We start from the raw sequence: 25419 nt of genomic DNA on the forward strand, positions 1-25419 counted from the left end.
GTGTGTGTGTGTGTGTGTGTGTGTGAGAGAGAGAGAGAGACGGGGTCACATCAGAGTGGAGTCAGCTGTCTTAACCGTGGCTTGTGTACTGCATCATCACTGTGTCTGTCACGCGACTCTGTTGCCCTTTCGGGCTTGAACTGATGGTAAAACTAATGACATTATTAACTGTCTTGATATTTATTTTGAAAGCTGAAGCTCGCGATTATGGTAAGGGGCGTTACATTTCCGATGAGTGCTTGCGGTGTTCGGCCAATCACAGTGCACTGGGTCAGCTGGCCAATCAGAGCGGACTGCGCTTGTCAAAGGAGGGGGCTTTGTAGAAAACGAAGCGTTTGAGAGAGGCGGGGCATAGAGGACCTACAATCATTTACAGTATTTGAAAAATAATGTGTTTTTTGAACATTAAAGCATGTCAACATATTCTGTTACACCAAATACACAAAATAATGATCTTTAAAAAAGCATCATATGACCCCTTTAATACTTTTTTCAGCAAGGACACGTTAATTTGATCAAAAGTGACAGTAAAGATATTTATAATGTTGCAAAAGATTTCTCTTTCAAATAAATGCCGTTCTTTTTACGAATCCTGCAAAATAAAATGTATGAAAGCTTCCACAAAAATATGAAGCAGCTCAACTGTTTTCAACATTGATAATACGGTAATCAGAAATGTTTCTTGAGCAGCAAATCAGCATGTTAGAATGATTTCTGAAGATCATGTGACACTGAAGACTGGAGGAATGATGCTGAAAATACAGCTTTGATCACAGAAATAAATTACATTTGACTGTATATTCAAATAGAAAATAGTTTTTTTACATTGTAATAATATTTCATGGTTTTTTTTTCAGTTTTTTACTGTAAATTTAAAAAATCTTACCAGACAAACTCTCTTTCTCTCTCTAGGCCTGCAGTATATACTGTAGTAACATTTTATGTCCCTATATACTAACAACACACCACAATTCAATACATGAGTTTTGCTTAAAAATGTAAAGTATTAAAAACAAATGATTTGTGTTCATATAGATGTCGATCTTGGAAAAGATGACATCTTTAACTCCAGTTCAGGAAACGACACTATCCCAATGCCATCGACTGCAGTTACTGAATCAGTCCTCACTACAACCTTAACCACAAGAGTTTTCATTCCAAAAACTCTGGAATCAAGTACAACAACCACTCCTACGGTACAACAATCTGCAAATTCACAGGAAGAAACAAAGTTCTCGACCAAAACACCAACACTGATTCCCATGATAGTGGATGAGATGGTGCATAAAAATCAGGAAGATGGACGGAACGCGACCGAGTCTACGAACTGCACCGTTGACCCCTGCGTTCACCTCCAAGACACCTGCTTCAACACACCCGACCCGACATGCATCTGTCCCGGCGTGACCTCAGACTCGCAGCCTCCTGACAGCCCCACCTCGCTCGCGGTCACGGCGGTCACTTACAGCGTACTGCTAGTTACGTGGTGTGCGCCGTACTCACTGGTAATGCAGTACTTGTTAGGTGTCCGACACGAGGGTTTAACGCAGAAGAACCTGAGTTTCAGCTCTGCGGTCCGTCAGGTGTTCATATCAGATCTGGAGGCGGATAGCATTTATCATATCTGCTTACAGGCCGTGAACGGCGCAGGATCATCAGGCCCTAAATGCGCCTCGGTCCGGATGGGTTTAAACACAGAGGTGTATTTATACAGTCTGTTAGTGGTGTGTGGAGTCCTGGTGCTGATTGTGGCAACACTGAGCTTCGGTCTGTATAAACAGTGTAAGAAAGCACCGGTGGAGAACCCACATCTAACCCGGTTAATCTCCATCCCCAATCCAGCGTTCTTCAACCCATAGAAAGAACAGAAGGAGTGGAAGAACATACCTCTTCATATGCAGCTGCATGTATAGAGGAAATCAATGGAAAATGCTCTCCAAATAAAAGTTCATTAGATATTTATCTAAAAGTTGTTCCCCAAAGTAATAGCTCTATATATTCTTACCTGCATAGTTGGTGGGTGTACAATACAAATTCCTGCTATTGGCCAGAACTTTGTGCATTTCTAAAATATAATTGATTTTATGCATACATGTGCTCAACCACAACCAAATTAAAATATAAATGAAATTTGGATACAATCCAGTCAATGAAATCAATACACAGTGCTATTAATGTTAACTAAAACTATTAAGAAAATGTTAATTTTAATAAAATAAATGTTAACTGAGATAAACTACATATATATATATATATATATAAACAAAATTTTTTTTAACTATTTCCAGGGCAACATTTCTTATTTTTGTTTAGTTTAAGTACTAAAATTACTACAACTAAAAACTAACTAACAAAAATAAATAGATAAATAAATACATATTTAAAAACAAAATTACTAAAACAAACTAAAATTAAAATGGAAAATATTAAAATAAAAACAAATTCAAAATATTAATATTAATAATCAAAAAATATTTAAAAATATAAAAATGTTAAAATATTCATTAAAAACTACATATTAATCATTAAAATAACAGTACGTCAGTACATCAGTTAAACAAATAGATGGAAAGCAATGGAATTAAAGGGGTTGAATGATTTTTAAAACATACGACTTCCTCAAAAAAAAAAAAAAAAAAAATTTATAAAGATAAAATATCGGTAGTTCATAGAAACCTATTAGTCAGTGTAAAACTTAATGTACTTAAAAATTGCATTTAATGACTACTTAAAACTCATATTATTTATAGTTTTATACTCTTGTCTAAATCAACTATTTCAAAAGATGATTAGGTTTTTACATTAAAGTAACTTCAGTTTTTTTACTTTGCAGTTCACAGTCTTGTGCAATTTGGACTTTACTCCTAGCTAACATTCATATTTTTTAGACTCCTTATTTCTCTTCAAAAGAAAAAAAAATGTACGCTGTGAATCTGTTGAAGGATTGGTAAGAAATGACTCAAAAAACCTAACGACTGCAACTCAGAATCCTTCAGTAAAGACCAATCTACACACTCACTATAGTCTAATTTTTACACACATCATATGCACAAATGTGTATTTCATGTCCATTTTTATTCTCAAAGTTGACCCAAAGTTCATTAAAAGTGATTTTAAAAAAGTTTCCCGCGGAGTTGAAAACCATACACTGATCAGATCAAGTGACACCACATGAATTTAATATTGTAATCAAAAAATTTTTTTTTGACTTTACAGACTAAAGTGTCTCAAGAGCGGGGCATCGATTTCCATTCTGCATAAAGACTGATTATCCAAACGTCTTGGTCAAAGCTCAATCTCAGATGACTGTACATCTACTTTGTGTTGTTCAGCACCTCAACGGTCTTTTTACCGTAATGATAATAGCTGTAACCGGATGCTGCGGTCGTCAGAGCGGTAATGTACCTGCAAACAAACAAGAATATACATTTAATTGGAGTCAATACTTAGAATATTGATGTGAGGATGTGATTGTGAGTAAAACCTCACCACAGTGACTGCAGTAAAACACTGTCAGTGTAGTGAAACACCGGCGCAGCCAGAGACGCCGACACCAGGAACAACTGCACCGCCGTGTTGATCTGAAACACACACACACACAGTTTTTTTCTATTTTAACAGCATCTTTTTTTCAAACACAAAACATATAGATTTATAAAAATAATGACCATCAATGGCCATAAGATTCAAATAATCAGCTATCATGCATTACAGATATATCAATGCATTCCTGGCTCAGAGTCAATACAATCTGATATTGGGAAAAATGCAAACAGAAACATTACTAAAACTGTTAAAAAATGCACATATTAGGACCCAATCATTTCCATGATGATGGAAATATATTACTATTGTACAGCAGAATGTGTTTCTTAAAGTAGTAGTAGTAGTAACAATAATAATAAACTACCGTATTGGCCCGAATATAAGACGACCGCGTTTTTTCAGATGTATTTCCAAGAAAAAAACATCGTCTTATATTCGGGTCAATACGGTATTACAATTTTATTTTTTATGGAATATCACACAATTAACAGTAAACTTCTTTAATAAAAGGTGTTAAAAGTATTCAATTTGATCACATTTGATTACATTTTAAAAGAATAATTCAATCGTTAATGTTTTATGCCTTCATTTGATTACCACTGTTTGTGTATTTTTTTTTTATAAATGTGCATTATATCATAAATTTAATTTAAAAAACACAGAATTTCTAAAATAAATAAATAAAATTAAATGTAAAAAAAAATAAAAAGATTTTTTAAATAAATTATAACATTGTTACAATTTTATAAATTCAACTTTCATACTTTTTGATTATTCAAATTTAATTAAATTGTAAAAAAAAAATATGAATTTAGAAAAATATGAAAAGTAATATATGCATTACAAGGTTTTATGAAGAGAGAAATATTTGTTTTGGTAAACAGATTGAATGGTCCACCTTGCTGATGAGTGTTGGTTTCAGTCGGGCAGTGGTGTAACACGGGTTGAAGAATTTACTGACTGTTACCTGAACAGACAATAAAGACAAATAATGTGATGGAAATGATTCCTTACACAGCAATAATAATTCTAGGTGCTTTTAGCATGTCAAAAATGGTTACTCCATGACCTGTAAAACACACAGATCCACAGAAAATAAACCAGTGTAACACTGAAACACAATTCTGACTAGAGTGCATCAGTGCATGCCTTGGTTCCAGAATAATTTTTCCCATTCATTTTTTCTTTCCATATGGATTTGTTAATACGTCTTTGTTTTGTTAAAATTCAAAGCATTTGAAAATCAGACAAAAAAAGAAAAGTTACAAGACGGCTTTAATGAGGGAAAGAACTCCAGTCCTATGAAGCATTGCAAATGACAACTGAATTTAAAGGGGTCATATGATGCTGCTAAAAAGAACATTATTTTGTGTATTTGGTGTAATGAAATGTGTTTATGCGGTTTAAGGTAGTTCCAGATTATGCCAGATAGTGACGTAGACATGTGGGGGCGTGTTAGAACGAGCCGTTTTAGGTAGGCGTGGCTGACTCTTAACTTTTATAAAGAATATCTCTTTGGATTTGAGACTTTAGTCTTTGCAACTTTACAGATCTTCTTTATGCACCAAGAGCTTGTAACACTTCAAAGAGAAATAACAAATTTAAATCGCATCATATGACCCCTTTAAAACTACTGTTTTAAAGATGTTGATTGTGTATGTAGCAACAACATATCTTACGTTTACTGCAAAATATGCATGCATATCCACAAATATTTAAGTAATTTGAGAGTGATTTCAGTGATTGTTCAAACCATGATTATTCAAAATATTCGACTGATGACTTGTATGCATCTGATTTTTACTTTCAGAACCTGACTGTTGCACTCTATTGCATTTCTTTTAAATAGCCAATCACAATGTGACAATAAAGCACAAAAGAATGATTGAAAGTTGAAGACTTACTGGAGGTGGAACCGTTTTATAGCGCACATAGAAAACAGCAGCAATCAGTGCTACATCTCTGGAAATGATCAATGCTGTCAGTGGAGCTGTGAGGAAACACAAGAGCACTCGTGAGTGAATGACACGTCTAATACTGCTGCCTGATTATTAACAACTGATTGAGAAAGCAGCTTCAGCTGTTTGATTTGTCTGTGATAATGCATACTGTGTTTTCTGAGATCTTGAATGACTAAATATGTGCTGATGTAGCCTAAAGGTTGTGGGTGTAAGCGAAAAGCTGTTCAAACCTCATGAAGGGAAATACTAGAACACCACTAAACCAAGATTGTGACACTTAACCTCAGCTTCCTCAAAGAGGATTCTTCCTGCTGTAAGTGTACGATGTGTTCTGCTGAATTAAAGGGGTAGTTCACCCAAAAATAAAGATTTGCTGTTAATTTACTCACTCTCAGGTCATCCAAGATGTAGGTGACTTTTTTCTTCAGTAGAACAGTAAAGAACAATAAAGAAGATTTTTAGCTGAAACCGTGCTCCTTGGTGACGTATAAAATGCAAGTCAATGGTTACCGGCACTTTGAGAGTCAAGAAATGAATACGCATGGCCCCTGACGATATATTGAGGTCTTGTGAAGCGAAACAATCGCTCTGTGCAAGAAACTGAACATTATTTATAATATTATTACCTGTAATCCAGAGCCTCAGGCAAACGAGGAAATCTGATTCTTTTCCGCAAACTGATTCTTTTGGACAGTTAGTTTCTATGAACTGGTTCAATTCACTAGTTCGTTTACGTAATCACGCAATGACCTCACTTATACATAATTATATTATTGAAGCACCCAATAATGATGTGAAATGTGGATGTTTTACAAAACATATAAATTGAATAAAACTAGTCTTCATCAGCTCACCTGTTTATATAAACCATAAAAATTTTCATTTGGCTGCTTCATTCAAGCTCTCAGTTCACTCCTGCTCATATCAGCGGCTCATCGGTCTTCGGTTCGAGTCGAACTGTTTCCTCGGTTCAGTCAGTGACAGGAACTGGAGCGCTGAATCAGTTCATTCGTCACAGGATCAGATGGTATTTTGGCTCATTTCGAGTCGGAGTGACTGTCAGGCGTCTGAAATTTGATTGAGTAACGTGTAGATCTGTGCTGCTCGAGCCGCGAACTGATTCAGACGCTTCAGTCCGATTTGATGAACCGATTCACTAAAAAGAACCGGTTCAAAAGAATGATTCATTCACAAACTGAACCGTTTGCCTGAGGCTCTGGGTTACAGCTAATAATGTTGTAAATAATGTTTAGTTTCTTGCACAGACCTCAATAGGAGCCACTGGTATTAATTTTGTGTTCCTTGATATGCTGTTTTTGACTCTCAAAGTGATGGTAGCCGGTGACTTGCATTTTATGAATCACCAAGGTCCACGGACACTAAAAATCTTCTCTATATTTCTACTGAAGAAAAACGGATGACCTGAGAGTGAGTAAATTAACAGCAAACTGTCATATTTGTGTGAACTATCCCTTTAAATCTGGGTCTGCTGGTTAAAATACAATGACGGAAGTCTCATGATCTGTTCATCTCACCTGGGATGAGTTGTGCATATGTCAGACTGATGTAAAGAATACTGATGAGAATCTTATCAGCCAATGGATCCAGAGCGCTTCCCAGAGCCGACTTCTGATTGGGCCAGTTCCGTGCGATGTAGCCGTCCAACTGAAGGAGAAACCAATGATCAATAAAACAACATCAGCTTAAGGACACTTCATTAAGCCTTGAAATAAAATGATCAAGCACCACAGATCACATTTTCTTTAATCTACCAAGTCTGTTGCTCCGGCCAGTACAAAAAGGCCCAGAGAGACGTGGAAGTACTGCTCCATGATTAAGTATCCCAGGACAGGAGACAGAACGATCCGGGCAATACAGAGGTAATTCGGGATCGTCCATGGATTCTCATACTGCGCGAATAAATGACATTACATGACATTATGAATATGCAAGAAGAAAAAGTATTTTATTCACACTTAAAATGCATGAATGTCGTTTCCGTGGCCAACAGAAATATTAAAGCAAATTTCATTGAGATTTTCTTTATCGGTATTTTGTTGTCGTCTTCCAGTACAAATATCTAAACAACCATGTTAACTATGAACATGATCCACAAGCGTTTGACAGCCACAAAGTGAAACAATAATTTTTGTCTTTTCTTTTTTCAACAATAAATCTGTTGATTTATCATTTCAAACTGTACAAATTTTTTTGTTAAATATTCTGTTCATAAGTGTGCATCTTTCACTGCAAAAATAAATAAATACATTTATTGTTTTCCGAGATGCAAAATGACATAAAATACTAAGTCTTGTTTACTGAAAAAAACGTCAAAATTAAGCAGGTTTATGCTTAAAAAAAAACAAAAAAAACATCTGTCAGCGGGGTGAGAAAAATACACTTAATTCAAAGGAAAAATAACATTATTTTGTTCTTGATTTAAGCATAAACTCACTTATTTTTTGGGGGGAAAAAATGTAAATGTATCTTGATTTAAGACATTTTCAATAAAACAAGACATATACCAAAAAAAAAAAAAAAAAAAAGTAAGAAAATTATTTTTTGCAGTAAAGGTTGCAAACAAAATACTTGCCAAAAAGACATGTTTGTGATTCAAATTGATAAATCAATAGATCTAGTGTTGAAAATAAAGACAAAAAGTAACTAAAATTGACTAATTTACATTGGTATACTATAAAGCATACCCATTTAAAATATTATTTGGAAAACAATTGTCTTTTAATTTGGATTAAAGTTTTTTTTAGCTAATGAAATATGTATTATTTATGAGTTTATTTTAATAAATTGTAATTTTTTACTTTATATTGAAATATAAAATGTTATTACTGTTTATTTATTTTAATGTAATTATTCATGCATTTCATATAATTTAATTAATTTACTTTTATTATTTATTGATTTAAATTTAAATAAATCTATTTTCACATTTCTACACTGTTCTTCTCTGAACTTGCGGCCCCCTGTGTGTCCCGGGACCCCAGTTTGAAATCCCCTGCCGTAATTTACTTAGACCCAAGGTCAAAACAAGTGTGAAAAAAAGTGTAAAAGGTTCAATAATACGCCTGATTCGCTCACCAGCTCTTTAAACTGGAAATGTCCCTCAGGTGAAGAGGCTGCTTGATCTTCATCCTTTTCCCTTGAATCCTTTTCTTCCAAAACTGGCTTTCTAGATGCTTCAGTACAATACAGACTAAAACTACTGCTCGACAGCGGCAGATGAAGCCTGCAGTGATGTTTCGGTAGTTTTGATCTACAAATAACAGAGAAGAGATGGTCTGATCTCTGACTGACTGCTCTGTGAAGGTCCAGATCTGCTATACAGGTCAGAGGAGATGAGCTCTGAAGCCATCGGAGCTGTGATGTAGTGTTTTTCCGCGGTAAGTTTGCAGGGGTTTTGTCATGGCAGCTGTAGTGGCAGGTGGCAGCAGTGCTGACAGTCAGTCTGTGTGTGTGTCCTTTAGCACAGCTCAACCAGCTCTGCCTACAAGCCGCCAAAAGCATGTCAGCGGCTTTAGCTCAAGAAAACTAGATGATAGATAACCCCGAACTGTCCAACCGAGAATCCAGCAGCATATTTCGAAATTAATTCGTTCATATTATTTTCGAGACATTCATATCTGTCGACCCACGTTTCTAATATGCCGTGTTCCGATCTGAATGTTTACGACAGTTGTCAAAAGGGGGCGGGGAATTAAAGGGAACGCGCTCTAATATAAGCTATAAAAAAATAAAATAAATTAATTGAAAGCAGTCTATAAGTCTATAAAATGCGACATATTAAGTGATATAATATAACATATTATAACATATAATATAATATTATATATATTTTTGATGTTGGTAGAAACAGATACCAAGTTACCACATTTTTACATTAGTACAAATATCGAGGTGCAAGATTAATTGTAACACTGTAAAACATTTTCTTTTATATTCACAAAACTGCAAGTCAGTTTATCAACTAATAGAAATAACCATTTATAATAGAATATAATACATGCAATTTATTAGCTAATGTAACATGAAATGTCATAATAGTTAATAGTAATTAACATGGAATCTTTTAGAATCTGTCATTTTTATTTTTATTTTAACTTTATTTAGATGGCTTTTTATAATGAATACAGCGTTCATGTGCATTTGCATGTTCTTTCATTTTTAATCTATTGCATTTGCATTTATTGGCTGCACATGTGTAAGTTCTTATAAGGTTATTTTACTGTTACCGATAATGGTATAAACAGACTTCAGCATTCAGTATGGAACACAGGAGCATCTGCTGAAAGGACACAGCTAACATCATACAATACAAAACTATTGAAACATTGTTTTAATGTTCAGAAATGTGGTTACTGTTTGATTTTGTACATACCATATACAGGAAAATACTATTTAAAGACAAATATGTGTCTATTTGTGTACATGAAAACAATGTACAGTTCATAACATGGAAATACTGAAGCATTTGTGTAAACATACATTACACTGTGTGTTATAAATATAATATCTGTTGCATTAAAAAACTAACACAACAGTACGACACAGTAAGAGTGTAAAACATCATAGAGGTGGCTGGTTCATATGGTTTGAAGCTGATAGGTCCTGTGCCCTTTCTTCAGAAGGTAACCCTGCTCATTGAGTGCACCGATGAAGCCCTCAAAATCCACAACCTGAGAAAGCAGAAGTGGGAAGAGCATTACAAAAAATGTAAATGCATCATCTGACAGCATGCTATGTAACGTGGATGAAGTTCACCTGTATTTGCAGATCTTTGGCGAGCTGTCGTAGCTCCTGGAACTCAAACATGCTTTTGTTGGTGCGTTCAGCGAGTTTGTTTAACGCCGTGACAAATTTCTTGACTTTGGAGCGGTTACTCATCCCAGAGCCCAGCTGAGAGCGGTCGAAATCCAGACGGCCAAACTCATCAGAGTAAGTGTCGGCCAAGCTACACGCAGAAGAACATGAATGCTTTTTGTTGCATGGAAGAACAATTAACAATTTTTTATCAATTAAACAATTGAGGAAATACAATCTGAGACTGCCATATTTTATTTGGGTCTAAATAAATCTGCATTATTTAGTCACAATCATAACACATCATCCCCATGAAAAAAGTATATATAACTTAAAGGGGTCATATGATGCGATTTCAAGTTTTCCTTTCTCTTTGGAGTGTTACAAGCTGATTGTGCATAGATAAGATCCCTGAAGTTGCAAAGACTAAAGTCTCAAAACCAAAGAGATATTCTTTATCCAAGTTAAGACTCTGCCACGCCCCCCTAAAACGGAATGATCTTTAAAAAAGCATCATATGACCCCTTTAAAGAAAATGCAGCGTTTGAGTCACCTGTGTTTCATGATCTCCACGACATCCTCCGCATCACTTTGCGTAGCTTTTTCTCTGAGCTCAACACGAGCTCTGGCCTGCAGATAGAGAGAAAACCTTCAGATTGTCATGCAGAGACCCTACATTTGAAGAGTTCCTTTGCAGAAACAGATAACTCCGTTTTTAACAATTCTCAAAAATTATGTTTTTTCATTGTGCATTCCAATTAATCTCAATCAAACTGCAGTTGGGTTATTTTGATTAGGTTAAAAAAATAACTAAAAATTACAGCTAACTAACACAATAAAACAATAAAAACATGATTACATAACAAAAAAAACTTGATTTTTGAAAATTTAACAAAACGGAGTTATCTGTTTTTGCAAATAAACCCTTCATTTATTATTTAGACCCCATGAAATCATTTAGTGCAAGTCTGAAAAAATAGAAAACAGACCAAAAATACTGACAAAAATTAGGATGTTTAAATGTTTTTAAAAGAAGTCTCTTCTGCTCACCAAGACCGCATTTATTTGATCAGAAATACAGTAAAACAGTAATATTGTGAAATATTGTTACAATTTAAAATAACTGTTTTCTATTTGAATTCATGGTTTACACAATATATATATATATATATATATATATATATGTAAATTGCATTTTAAACATTCAAGTAGAAAACAGCTATTTTAAATTGTAGTAATATTTCACAATACAATTTTTATTGTATTTTTGATCAAATAAATGTAGCACTGGTGAGTAAAAACATTAAAAATCTTAATTATTCAAAATGTTTGATTGTATTGTACACATTTTTATCTATCAAAATGCAAATAGTAACTCATGGTTTTGCTGCAACGTGGCTGTGATGTAAACTAAAGGCTTTTGACCATTTAAAAAAAAAAGAACATGAATAAGCAATGTCACCACAGGAAAGAAAAATCATAAATATTAAATAAAAAGAATAATAAAGCGAACACAGAGTGGAGTAAATGTCGTGATATCTTCAGTAGAACTGATCTTATATCGCGGTCATCCTGTGGTGATTTCGGTCACCTCTGTGAGTCGGATGAGGGACTCCAGCTGGCGGGTGGTGATGGGTGTGCTGTCGGCCGTTTGGTTCTGTTTGCGCAGCTCCAGATAAAAGTCCTGCAGCACCTGCACAGCCTCTGCAGAGAGAGTGGGGTGAACGTAGTGGCGGGCGTAGCCCACGTACTTCCGCAAAAGCTGGTGAGGGATGGGGTCAAAGGCCTCTCCTGGAACCAGCTACGGTCAAAGAGAAATTAACATTAGTACAGCTGTAATATACAGTACAGTACCAATAAATAGTATTAGGTGCATTAATAAAACATACTGTACAGCATAAATTAAGTCAATAATCAAATTTGTTAACATTAGTTATGCATTAGCTAACATGAATTAACAATGATCAATATTTTACAGCATTTACTAATCTTTTATTAATAAAAATTGTATACAATTTATTTAGTCAAGAATATAATTGTTGATTGTTTATGTAAATTGACAGTGCATTAACTAATGTTAACAGATACAACTTTTAATTTAAAAAATGAAATATTAAGAATAATAAATACTATAGAAGTATTAGTTAATTGTTAATAAAGTAGTTAACTACATTAAAAAAATGAAACCTTATTGTAAAGTGTCCTTAATAGAATTAGTTAGGAAAAAATGTAACTAAAATGATGCTTAACAGATCAGTAGTTGTTACACATTTAAATATGTATGAGAAATAGTAAGAGTGATAACTGCAAATACCCCTAATGTTAGTTATTTTTAATAATGAAAGCTATTAGTGAGTTAGTAACGCTACAATAATGTCTCGACATTTCTTAATTATTTATGCATTAGCTAACATTTTTTTACAGCATTCGTTAATCACTGTAAATTGTTTGTTGTTTGTTCATATTAAGTCACAGTGTAATAATGTTAACAGATTTAATTTGAGATTTTAATATAAAAATATATATTTTAAAATATATTACTTAATGTTAGCATTAAGTAAGATAAATAAATGCTTTAAATTTTTTTTTTCATTTTTATTTCATGTCAGTTCAGGTCCATTAACTAATAGTAACAGATACAACTTTTGATTTTAATAATGCATTTAGTTAACATTGAAATGAACATTAAATTAGATTAATGCATGCTTTGAAACAATTTTTCATTGTTAGTTCATGTTAAAAGGGTAGTTCACCCAAAAATTAAAATTCTATCATCTGACTTCCATAGTATGGAAAAAAACTTAATATGATAGTTAAAAAAAAAATACTCTGGAAGTAAACAGCTACCGTCAACTGTTTGGTCACAACATTCTTTAAAATATCTTCTTTTGTTGGTTTGGAACAAGTGGAGGGTGAGTAAATGATGACGGAATTTTCATTTCTGGGTGAACTATCCCTTTAACAAATGAAACCTTTTTTAGTAAACCTGGTTAAGAAAAGAAATGTGAAGTGACATTACTTTGAGTGTGTCAGCGAGGGGTTTCTCCGAGGACACCTCCAGAATGGAGATGCTGGACTCCTGCGTGCTGTAGCGTGTGACCGCAGCACTGCTGACCGCACCGCTCTTTCCTGCACGCATGGCCATCACGTGTTCGGACAGCAGGTGGTCGTGGTCCTCGTTAGGGGTGTCCAACAAGATGAAGACCAGATCGAACCTGGACAGCAGCGCACTTCCCATTCTAGAGTCACACAGGCAACACTTTAATACTTGAAAAAAACTGTTTTCGACTGTAGTATCTTGCCTTGCTCTCAAATCTGACATTCATTGCTAAACTAATGAACTGTTACTTAGCAGAAAGTGTTTATTCTTATTCATTTATTAAACATCACATTGCTGTTGCTGATCTTTCATAGATATCTACTTGTTGCTTATATTAAACCCAATTAACTCTATAATCAACGTCCAACTAAAGAATCAGTAGAATCACAGGCATACACTCACTTCAGGTTCTCAGAGACAGTCTTGGCTTTATTGTAATGCCCTCCGACTGGATTGGCCGCTGCAATGATGGAGGTTCGAGCAGGAAGTGTGCAGACAATCCCAGCTTTAGCCAGACTGATGCTCTGTTGCTCCATGGCCTCCAGAAGAGCCTGATGCTGGCTGCCCATCTTATCAAACTCATCAATACAACAGATACCTGGAGAAAATATAAAATCTCACATTCCCAGGAATCACCATTCCATGTTTGGATCCTAAATTGATTTAGATGTCCATGTTATAGGTTAAATACCTTGATCTCCCAGCACCAGCGCTCCAGCCTCAAGAGCGTAATCTCCCGATCCACTGTCCCGGGACAGAGATACAGTCAGTCCTGAGGTGGTGGTCGTGTTTCCACAAACATATACGCCCCGTGGAGCCACGTTACACACGGCCTGGACACACAACAACAGCACAGATATGGCAATTAGATAAACTTCAATTCATCTGACTGACTGATAAATGCATTAGAGGGACTTATAAGATCATGTACCTGTAACATCTGACTTTTACCAAGTCCAGGGTCTCCAACGATAAGAATATGCGGGTCTCCTCTTATTGGGATACGATTTTTATCATCAACATACTTTTGACATCCACCAAACAGAGTCAGAGCCAGTCCTGCTTTGACAAGCTGAGAAAACAGAGATAGCGGTCAAAATAAGAGTCATATTTTACTTATCAACAACGATATCTTCATGGTTATGAGCTCAGTAACATATGAACACCCAGTGATACATAACATAAACATCACAGTTATATAAGAACATACAATTTGGACACTCACCAAATGGCCATAAATGGCAGGACAAAGAGAGCTGCAATTAAATTGACAAAGTCACATCAGCTTCTTCACTTGCTATTATATGCAACAGTGAACATGTTATAAAATCTACATGTTACTCACTTCACTATGAGTTTGAATAAGTCCTCTTGAGCTTGAATCTCTTGGATGGCATAGAGATCTTTGATGGAGAACTCCACTGAAGGTCCCTGGCCCTCAGAATCAGACGCCGCTTTGCTTTTCTGACCCTTCGAGTTGCTGACAGAATTCGCCTGAATGTACAACAGGAACATACACTTGTCCTTCTTGTTTCTGTTATTTCCTGAAGAAAGAATTAAACGAAAATCATGAACAGGAAAGAGCAGTCTTGTATAAAATAATGTTTTAATGTGTTGATGCAGGACACAAACTCAGTCTAAAAAAAGCAGTTAGCTCACCTTCAACTATTGTTATTGGATAAAATAATATTGGTCATAAAAATAATATTGGACATTCTCTAATCAAAGATAGTATACACTAAGTGTAAACAGCAAAAAAAAAAAAAAAGTAAAAGGTTAAAATATTGTAAATAGTAGTTATATGCTATTTGCACATAACTAGTGTAAATAGTGTTACAGATGCCTTTTGTCATTTGTGGCAGGCTACTTGCATTTAGTGTATATAGGCACTCCAATAAATAAATGGATATAATATATTAATTTCAGTATAAATTATATTATGTGAGGGGTATAACAGCTCAACACAAAGATCCTTTCTGCACAGTGAATGTGACCATCATGTAAAAACTGAATCAGACAGAAGGCCACCCGAGGCTGTCCTGTTTGTACGTCACATTGAGGTCAGATGCAAAAATAGCACTAGCAGAACTTTGCCGGACTGTAATATGATTGTGTCTGTTAAGTCCTCATTTCTGAGATACTAAATGAATGACAATCAACCAATTGTTAATAATAAAGGTACCTTTTCAGAATCTATGTAACACTAGCTTTCTAAAGATATTTGCACTGACAGTGTGGACAATGTCTCGTACCCTCTTCATTGGACACTTTAATGACCCCTGTGATGGTGACCATGTCTCCAGGCACACAGCTGTCCACGAGGTCCTGCGTGAGCTCACATTCAATGGTGCGCGGGATCCGACCGGACTCACGCTGGTCACCTGACATCAGCTCCTGAATCCTGTGAAGAGCACAGCAAGAGAAACTAATGAGGAATGGTGTTCTCTAAAACATCTCACACCAGTGTTATTACTGTTAACTAAAACTATTGAAAATTGTTTTTGGTAATTAAAACAAAGTTCAAACTAAATAAAACATAAATATTAATACTATTTTTTTTATTTTTTTTATTACAAATGTTGCTTAGGCATCTAACTGAAATAAAATAGGTTTAAATACTAAAATTACTAAAACTAAAATAAAAATGTATTAAATCTATATATAAATATTACAAAAATAAAACTACAATTCACATAACTATATAAATAACTTTGACTTGCCTTGACTCTCATATAGTAAAGTAAACAGTCTCACCTGGCGCTGATATAAGGGATGTTGATTATGGGGCGTAGACCTGCAGGAAGCTCTTCCTGTCCCTGCAGTTCTGCTGCACGTCGCTCCAGATCCACAGTCAACACCTGCAGAGAAAAATATAATTATTTCAGCTTGATCTTCAGAGATTTTGACAATGTTAGACTGAACAGTCACATTTATGTAAATGCATAGCACAAAACCCACCTGATGAATTGCCACACCCAAGCAGTCCAGAATCTTCTCAGGCATTTCTTTAAGATCTTTGGCAAGATCAGGTAGAGTGTGTGAAATCAGTTTGTTAAACAGAAGGTCTTTGTAGTCCACCAAAATGCTGCCTTTCCTTTCAATCTCATCCTGAGAGACGAAAAAAAAAGAGAATATTTTGTTTTTTAATAAAGAACACTGGCATTAGGGGAAACCATGCTATGAATTCTGATACCTTATCATAAAGATCAATCTGCGATGTGAAGTACTGCTCAAAGACTTTAATCTTCTCAACATATGGTGAACTTTCGACAAAACCTGGAAAAGGAACAAACGTAAATCACAAACTGTCAAGAAAAAAAAAATATTAAGAAATATATTCAAAAGGTCAATTATACGTTAAAACATGAAACGGGAAATGGAAAAATATAAAACCTTCAGAAAAATAGAGTCGCCATCCTTTGTATGGACACATGATGTCAAGGGTTGCTTGACTAACTTGTGGAGTAAATCCTGTGCCACAAACAACAACAACAACAACATAAATCAATCATATCAAGGGGTACAGGATTCCTGCAGATTTTAAAGGTAAATTTAAGACTTGTCAATATGGACTCTAAATGTAAATGTATTTTGTACTCATTTTACACAAAAAATAGCTTAAGGTTTGAATAGCTCTGCTTCAAAACACTAGATTATGGAAATAACTTTTACAGTACCATCTGATCACACAGCAAAAAGTTGAATCAGAATCATGTTTTCGGGTGCAAATGTCTAAAGATTCTTAAATCAAGATACATTTACTGTACTTGAGAAGCAAAATGACATAAGAAGCCTTGTTTTTCAAGTGATTTCATGATAAAATCAAGAACAAATATCTGCCAACGGGCTCAGAAAAATCACCTTAAATCAAGGCAAAACGAGTTCCAGACAGATGTTAAATAATTTTGTTAAACTTCTGAAGACTTCATATGTTCATTTGGCATCTGTATCTTGATTTAAGGTTGTTTAGATATTTGTATTGGAAAACAAAAATACTGAGGAAGATGTTATTTGTTTTTGCAATGCATGCAACATTTAATGCTGTGTCTTTACGAATTTAAGACTTTCTGCTCTGATTTAAGACCTTAATTTGTGGAAGGGCAAAATAAGACTTTTTGAGACTCACAGAAACCCTGGTGGCAAATGTCAGTGTAACAAACAAAATCAGTAATAAATTATGATTTCTTAAATACAAAATTAAATTAATTTAATTTGTTTGCTAGAAACCTGGTATTGTGTACTATGAATATTGTTGGCTCTGTTACTAATTGCTTAGTTGCTTTGGATAAATGCATTTGGTAAATGCATAAATGTAAATTACATTATTTATTACAAGTAGTAGTAGCAGTTTGTCTATAAACAAGCTAGTATGACCTATAACTGACAAGACACTTACCATGTTGTGTATTGTTGGTGGAATAGTTCCCTCCTCCTCTGCAACATTGACGGCCTCTCCATCCTCTGTACTGACCATTATTCCATCCTCTTCCTCCTCTCCACCCTCCTCCTCCTCCAGCTGAGTTGTTTCCACCCCTCCATGACCCTCGGGCAGAACTCTGACTGCTCATCCTTAACCCTCTGAAGTCTGAAAGCAAAATCATACAGCTATCAACGTGGCACAGTAACAAGATCGTCCTGATAGAGATAAATATCAATACAGACCCTCTGTTTCTTTACTGACTCTTTCTCATCATGTTTATTATAATCGAACATGTATGATATTATTGTACTATGTAATATTCTAATAATCTAACCATCGAGAGACTAAAATAAATCTATATTGGTGAAATCTGTACTAAAATGAGCCAAATTAATGAAGCAGATACAAATAATCTGGACTATTTACCTGCTGTTTCTTATTTTACAACGGCTCGAATTAACGTTATAAGAATGAACGTGAAAAAAAAACAACATAAACTGAGAGAAATTAACACATATTTTATTAAAGAAATATATTTTAACAGATCTTACTGACTACAGCCACTGTTTGTTTACTTCCTCAGTCGGTAACGTCCGGCGAGTCTTCGAGTTTGGCGCTAATATGACGCCACTTCCGTACGTGCGCAGAGCCGAAAATATTATTTTCTTCCTTGTTTTAGCTTGCTTTACGAAGCTACATTTAAATGGCATTTAATTTTAGAAAATTCACGCTATAATAATACATTGCTTTCCAAATGTATGTATATATGGATACGTGTGTTTACCCATTTTTTTATTTGTTAATTTATATATTATATGATTTAAATATTATATTAATGTATAATATTATATATTTATAGCCTATATGAATGTATTAATTTAAATATTTCCGTATTTATACATTTTGATGTGTTTCTTGCTGCGTGTATGATAATGAGTGGGCGTGGCTACGGCTTTCAACCAAATAGTGTCGCAGTTTCTCCCTCAATGATGCGCATCATCCGACAGCAAGAGGAGGAAGAGGAGGAGGAGGAGGCTAGCATCCTTCATGATTCTGCATTAAAGCCGCACTCTGTATCAACAAACCCAGGGCCTTCACGGATCCAAGCTTAGCTCTGCGTGAACTCCACAAACTCCATCATGGATAATTCCGGGAAAGAGAAGGAAGCCATGCAGCTGATGGCAGAGGCGGACAAAAAAGTCAAATCATCGGGTTCATTTCTCGGAGGGATGTTCGGGTGAGACAGTAGTGATGCTGGTCACGATCTGACATTCAAAGACATCCAATGTCCTGTAGTAGCCTATTTTTAAATAGCATATGTCTATATAATGTAAATACATTATTGTTTATGCATTTTTTTTTTACCATGCGACACCATGTATCCATCCTTGCGTTTCTCAGTATCTCCAATGTCAAATATTTCCATGATGCGCCATGCACAATGCAGTGTAACCGCTCTGTATTTTACACATATTATTGCACTATACTGATTGCGAAATTGCTTTAAACCACCTAATGAAAGAAATGATGTTTTCACAGGGGTAATCATAAGGTCGAGGATGCATGTGAAATGTATGCCAGAGCTGCCAACATGTTCAAGATGGCCAAAAACTGGAGTGGTATGCACAAGTCAATTCATATTTATATGTAAACCGGTAGAATATTTCACGTAATGTGTAATATTAATAGTAATGCGGTTGGACTGTTATCCGAAATTCACTCAAAAGCATCATTCAAATGATCAAAGCGTCCCTGGCCATCTTTGTGCTATAACTCAATATTTTAAGTGATCTAACTGCATTACACTTGTATTGTCATAATTGTGCTTTGGTGTGTTTTTGGTCTATTTTAAGCATTCACTCTGCTTCTGTGTCATTATTGTCATTGATCTAAAGATGTGTTTTGCTGTTGTAGCTGCAGGCAGTGCTTTCTGCCAAGCTGCACGACTTCACATGCAGATGCAGAATAAACTGGACTCGGCCACCAGCTTCGTTGATGCTGGAAATGCTTATAAGAAGGCAGATCCTCAAGGTGAGAGAGTTTGGGGCAAAAATAACTTGGATCATTGCAAAAGATAAAAAATAAAACAAACAATGTGATCAATTTTCATGTTTAATCAGGGTTAGTATTATTAACTAAAACTAAAATGTGTTCCTTGAAATAAAATAAACGTTAAATGCAATAAAAAAATTATTAAAATTGCTAGTATATTTCACAAACAATTACAAAACAGCAAGTAAAACATTGATATACAGGTGAACATTTTCTCCAATAATCTTTGATTTATTTACAGCTTCGAAAAATCGTTTTTTACAGTGTTGAAGCACTAAAATAACTCAAACTAAAACTGAAATACAAATTAATAAATACCATATAGACAGATTTAGATTAGATTTAATTTAAAAAATACGAATAAAATGACTAAAGTACATAACAAAATTATTAAAAATTCTAACTAAAACTAAAAAGAAAACAGAACATATGTACATAGAACTATACAATTATCAAAATGATACTAAAATAACAATTTAGTTATTGTGCTATGCCTAAACATTCACACCAGCATGTGATATCCTTTGATAATGTTTTGTTGCTTGATTTAATAATTGATAGAATGAGAATATTACATATGAGTGAAGATGACCTCCTGATGAGCTGTTTTGTAAGCATTACGTTTGACTCGCTGCTGATATTTTGTTCCCTTCTGTTTGAATGATTCACACAGAGGCTATCAACTGTTTAAACGCAGCCATCGATATTTATACAGACATGGTAAGAGACTAGGACTTTGCATGCTTAAATCAATGCATATTAATTGCATTATGGTTTAGTTAACCTGAATGCGCCTGTTTACTGAACATGTAAATGTTACATAACATCTAATCTCTCATTTGTGTGTGTGATTGACAGGGAAGGTTCACGATTGCCGCAAAGCATCACATGACTATCGCAGAGATCTATGAATCTGAGCTGGTGGATATCGAAAAGGTGCCGTTTGCCTTTAACAGTCTATTTGATGTTTTCTTTTGTGTCATTTTCCTAAAAATGCTATTGAATGTCCATCTAACCGGTCTGTCCGTTGTGATGTTGGTTTAGGCCATCGTCCATTATGAGCAGGCTGCAGACTATTACAAAGGCGAAGAGTCAAACAGGTTTGTATTCTCACTGTATGTCTGTGTAAAATCAGAATGTCATTCAATATTTATAATTATCTTCCATTTCCTTTTATTGTGGGTTGTAAAGGCTCATTTGCATTGCTTTATGTTTTCTGGTTAAGCTCTGCTAATAAGTGTCTGCTGAAGGTGGGCTCGTACAGCGCTCAGCTCGAGCAGTATCCCAAAGCCATCGAGATCTTTGAGCAGGTTAGTAGGACAGACTCAACCATTATTTTATTATTATTTATTTATTTTTACCAATAAATAAATAAATAGTGTTATTTTAGTATCTTTGAGATACTATTATATTTGTATTAATAGTTTTTTATTAATATTTTTAATTTTTTTTTTCAGATTTTATGTTTTCATTTTAATTTGTTCAAGTTTTAGTAATTTTGTTGTGTTTTTTTGACATTTGTATTAATTTTAGTTTTAATTTTTTTTAAATATGTCTACATATTTTTTATTATTTTTTATTTTAGCTTTAGTTATTGTAATACTTGAAGTTAAACTAAATAAAAAAAAATTTTTTTTTTCTTTAGCAACTACCTGAAATAAAATATGTTGAAGTTTTTTTTCAGTTAAACTTCTTTATGCACCAAGAGCTTGTAACACTCCAAAGAGAAAGGAAAAATTTAAATTGCATCATATGACCCCTTTAATGTTTATTTTATTTCAAGTAACAACAATATTTCTTATGGTTTTAGTTAATTATAATAACCCTTTTAAATAAAAAATTAAATGAAAGAAATAAACAATATAGTGAGTAGGAATGAAAATGTAATAATGTAATGTAACAGAAACAAAATATTTTCCAAATAATATTTTACACATATTATACATATATATATATACAGTATATATATATATATATATATATATATATATATATATATAATATATAAATATATATGGTGTATTTAAGGTTCTTTTATAGTTCACTGCATAGATTACAGGTTGCATGTGTTTTTGAGTCAATGAGTTTTTACACTATGTGACAGTACAGGGACACATGATTTGAGAGCTAATTAAGTTTAACCTCAGAATGAGTCATTTTTGTAGTATCAATATTTTTGTCTTTGAGAACAACGGCCAGGTTGCTCCAGGAGGGAGAAAAATTGACTATATAAGCAAGAAAGCATCTGCTAAAACCAATAATATTAAGAGATCTATGGAGCAAGTAACATTACTGGAGCAGACTCACATGAAATATAAGGGTGGTTAGTAAAATATTTCAGCATGCTTTCCAGTGCAGCTTCATGTTTGCACTGTAAATCGAATCATATCTTCTCCTCTCTGTAAATGAACACAGAGGGAATTAAAGTTAAAGGTCTCTTCACATTCAGGTTGCAACCAGCACGATGGACAACCCTCTGCTGAAATACAACGCTAAAGAGTACTTCTGGAAAGCAGCTCTCTGCCACTTCATAGTGGATGAGTTAAACGCAAAGGTCAGTCGTTTTTAACTGGCTAACTTGTATTGTACATTGCTATAGTCTCATATAATAACAATTCCATAGTAAAGTAGTGTTTCAAGCTGGTTGATATTGCAGTTGTCTTGTCTTGCACTGACACCTAGTGGCGTTAATGTAGCAAACATTTCCAGTTACCAATGCCATTGTAGTAATTAATGTGCTGCTTCCCGTCAGCCGTGATGAGTTCAGTGGTTGTTCCTGACATATAACAGCTCATCCGATGTAAATGTTCTGTGTTTGATTTCTTTCAGCTTGCCATTGAAAAGTATGAAGGGATGTTTCCGGCATTCTCTGATTCAAGAGAATGTAAGCTGCTGAAAGTAAGTACATTGTTTAATTTAATTAGCAATAGTGAATATAAATAGTATAAGGCATTCAGTCAGTATGCATACTCTGAATTGAGCAGTGCATACTGAGTGCAGTTATGCGGTTGTCATATTTTGCAGCATTTGCATTGACTTTTGTCTTTCTGTACAGAAACTATTGGAGGCTCATGAGGAGCAGAACAGCGAGGTATTCACTGAAGCCGTAAGTTTATATCCTCTCAAATGAACAGTGTGTTAGATGATTAGACTGTATAAGGGAGACCGGGGCTAGTTGTCACATATTATATCTCAGTAACTGTGAGATTTTGAATCAAAAGTCCAATTACAAAAATGCTTATTTTGTTTATACCTTTCATACAAATTTATTTCTAACACTGTTATACATTTTGGGTGATACTGATATTTGTCTGTTACCTTCTACATTGTTGCTGTTGAAATTTTCTTTCCTCTTTTTTTAAGGTCTATACAGAAACTGACTTTCAAAAAAGAACTTGTAAAAAATAGTTTTTATTAGTATTTTAAGTACATTTTTATTTTTACATTTTCTCTTTTCATTGTATTTTTTAGTTAAAGTTTGTGCTTTTGTCGTTTTTTTTATTAGTTTCTGTTTTTAAACTTGTGTATAAAGTTTTTTATTAATTTTATTTTTAATTTTTGTTTAGTACATCAATTTAAACAAAATTAAAATGAGCTAAAATAAAAATAATAAAATTAGTGTATTTTTTTAAATTATTTTTTTGTAAAATAATTTATTTTATTTGTTTCAAATAATGAAAATGTTTTTTTTAATGGTTTTAATTTTAGTTAACTATAATAACCCTGGAACATACAACACAAAATCACTGTACAAATGTGTAGAAGCTGCAGCTCATATATTTTACTCAGTTTTTTTTGCTCATTTTGACGTTGCATCTCTAAATTGTGTTTAACTTCTCCAGGTGAAGGAGTTTGATTCGATCTCCCGTCTCGACCAATGGCAAACCACCATGTTGCTGCGTATCAAGAAGACCATCCAGGGTGATGCCGGCGACCTCAAGTGATGTGTCCAAGAAAAATACTGTGGCATCATAGCTAGTTTAATTTCTTACCGTATCGTATGTGTGTGACAATCTGGTTGAACATTTCTGTAGTCATACTTGCTCAAACATAAGACGCTTCTTGGAAAGTCCAAATGCAACTTGCATTGCATTTGAGAAAACAGAAGTATATAAAATATTAATATGGTTCTCTTCTGGAAGGCATTTCTCTATCCCTTTACTTCACCATGAGGAAATATTTACCGTACACTGTTGTTTGTACTTGTGTGTGTGGCATGCGAGACCCCATAGGGCTGTTCTCTTTCTTTCAGTGTTGTCACTGGCATTGTCATGCATGATAAATGTTTAAAGTGTGTTTATGTGCTGTAGAATATCAGGTTTTTGTGAGTGCACTTTATTTCTGCTGTCTGTTTAAATTGAAAACACATTGCCTTTTGCATTTCCGTGCCATTGGCCTCTAAAACACATCCTCACGTCGTCTTTGTCGATATGGCAGTGTCAGTTCTGTCAGAGTATTTGCATTAGTGGCTGTACATGTTTCATAATCAGCAGAATAGCGTCTCTTGCTCACTAATGGTGGTGAAGTGCTCAGCTCAAGTGATTTTTTTTAGAGTGTGATATTACAGACAGCGTTGATTTTCTAATGCAGATCAAGTTATTGAATATGTACATATAAGTTTTGATTGTTGATTTATTCTGGTATTATTTGTAATTTTATGTTTAATTGGTTATTGTTTCACATGGATATGGGGCATTTGTTGTTTTGGCCATTCAGACCTTATGAATTATAATTTTACTTTAAGTGCTACTTGTTTTTTGAAGTTCACTTTGTGTCAGTAATTAAATGATGTTGACTGAATCTGATATATTAAACCATCTAATATGTTGTATGACTGACAGGGAATCAAAAACGTATGTTAAAATGTAAAATAGATGGCTAGTCTTATTGAAACATTTTAATAAATGTTCGACCTATTTATTCAAAGAAAAATGAATAAATAATCACTCATACCATGTCTGAGGTTTTTGGTATCAGTGTCATATTTTATATGAAACTCTGGACTTAATTTAGTTAAAATAGCAAAAGAATGAGGCTACAAAATATATTAAACAAAATAATGTAGGAAAGAAAGACCCAAAAATCACATTTAATACAGTCTTAAGGAGCTCGGAAATTATCTACAGCATCATAATTTTATTCTTATAAAATAAACGATACAGTGATACTCTCCGTCACGGTTCGAAAGAGGCAAAGACTCAAATGCAGGCAGATGGGGTCTCTATTTATAAATCACAAAATAAAAACACAAATGAAACCACCCCAAAGGGGGAAAAGCTAGAGTAACATAAATGCTGAAAACGGGACATAAACTGGGCACAGGGCAGACAGAAATCACTGGCATGAACAGGTACCTACGTGAGACAAACGAGCCCAGAACATAAAACACAGGGAGCTTAAAAGGAAAAAGCAATCAGGTAAACAGCTGGGGCAAATGACTCAATGATCAGGTAATGAGAGAACAGGTGAGTGGAGTCTGGGGACTGGAGTCCGGGAGGAAGGGAGATGGCGACCTCTGGGGGTGA

General features: G+C 34.4%; 4 protein-coding genes across 4 annotated transcripts in view; 2 read left to right on the forward strand and 2 right to left on the reverse strand.

The window, feature by feature from the left end:
- The window catches only part of LOC107738558 (leucine-rich repeat neuronal protein 4-like), a 3483-nt gene extending 1624 nt beyond the window's left edge, over positions 1–1859 (forward strand). Inside the window, exon 3 of the mRNA XM_016550322.1 lies at positions 1036–1859. Within this exon, the coding sequence (XP_016405808.1) occupies positions 1036–1859 (824 nt within the window). The remainder of the gene's footprint in view (positions 1–1035) is intronic.
- A 1170-nt stretch (positions 1860–3029) lies between these two features.
- LOC107738554 (cardiolipin synthase (CMP-forming)-like) lies at positions 3030–9202 on the reverse strand. The gene is made up of 7 exons (XM_016550318.1): positions 8604–9202; positions 7280–7417; positions 7043–7172; positions 5451–5536; positions 4445–4513; positions 3490–3581; positions 3030–3405 (listed from the first exon to the last, which is right to left on the reverse strand). The coding sequence occupies exons 1-7, from the start codon at positions 9027–9029 to the stop codon at positions 3315–3317; spliced, it is 1032 nt and encodes a 343-aa protein (XP_016405804.1). The 5' UTR covers positions 9030–9202; the 3' UTR covers positions 3030–3314.
- A 738-nt stretch (positions 9203–9940) lies between these two features.
- On the reverse strand, positions 9941–18427 carry LOC107738559 (DNA helicase MCM8-like). The gene is made up of 17 exons (XM_016550323.1): positions 18269–18427; positions 17819–18007; positions 16816–16893; positions 16616–16698; positions 16381–16530; positions 16177–16280; positions 15675–15823; positions 14768–14966; positions 14648–14678; positions 14354–14494; positions 14114–14255; positions 13825–14020; positions 13342–13561; positions 11914–12123; positions 10876–10952; positions 10284–10473; positions 9941–10198 (listed from the first exon to the last, which is right to left on the reverse strand). The coding sequence occupies exons 2-17, from the start codon at positions 17988–17990 to the stop codon at positions 10106–10108; spliced, it is 2235 nt and encodes a 744-aa protein (XP_016405809.1). The 5' UTR covers positions 17991–18007; positions 18269–18427; the 3' UTR covers positions 9941–10105.
- Positions 18428–18841: 414 nt separating this feature from the next.
- Positions 18842–24468, forward strand: LOC107738557 (beta-soluble NSF attachment protein-like). Its single transcript, XM_016550320.1, has 11 exons — positions 18842–19079; positions 19382–19461; positions 19757–19873; positions 20568–20614; positions 20753–20830; positions 20939–20994; positions 21120–21204; positions 22344–22448; positions 22724–22792; positions 22950–23000; positions 23737–24468. The coding sequence occupies exons 1-11, from the start codon at positions 18982–18984 to the stop codon at positions 23836–23838; spliced, it is 888 nt and encodes a 295-aa protein (XP_016405806.1). The 5' UTR covers positions 18842–18981; the 3' UTR covers positions 23839–24468.
- Positions 24469–25419: the final 951 nt, after the last annotated feature.

This window comes from Sinocyclocheilus rhinocerous, unplaced genomic scaffold (assembly GCF_001515625.1).
Source record: "Sinocyclocheilus rhinocerous isolate Xijiao unplaced genomic scaffold, SAMN03320098_v1.1 scaffold2419, whole genome shotgun sequence".
Taxonomy (NCBI): Eukaryota; Metazoa; Chordata; class Actinopteri; order Cypriniformes; family Cyprinidae; genus Sinocyclocheilus; species Sinocyclocheilus rhinocerous.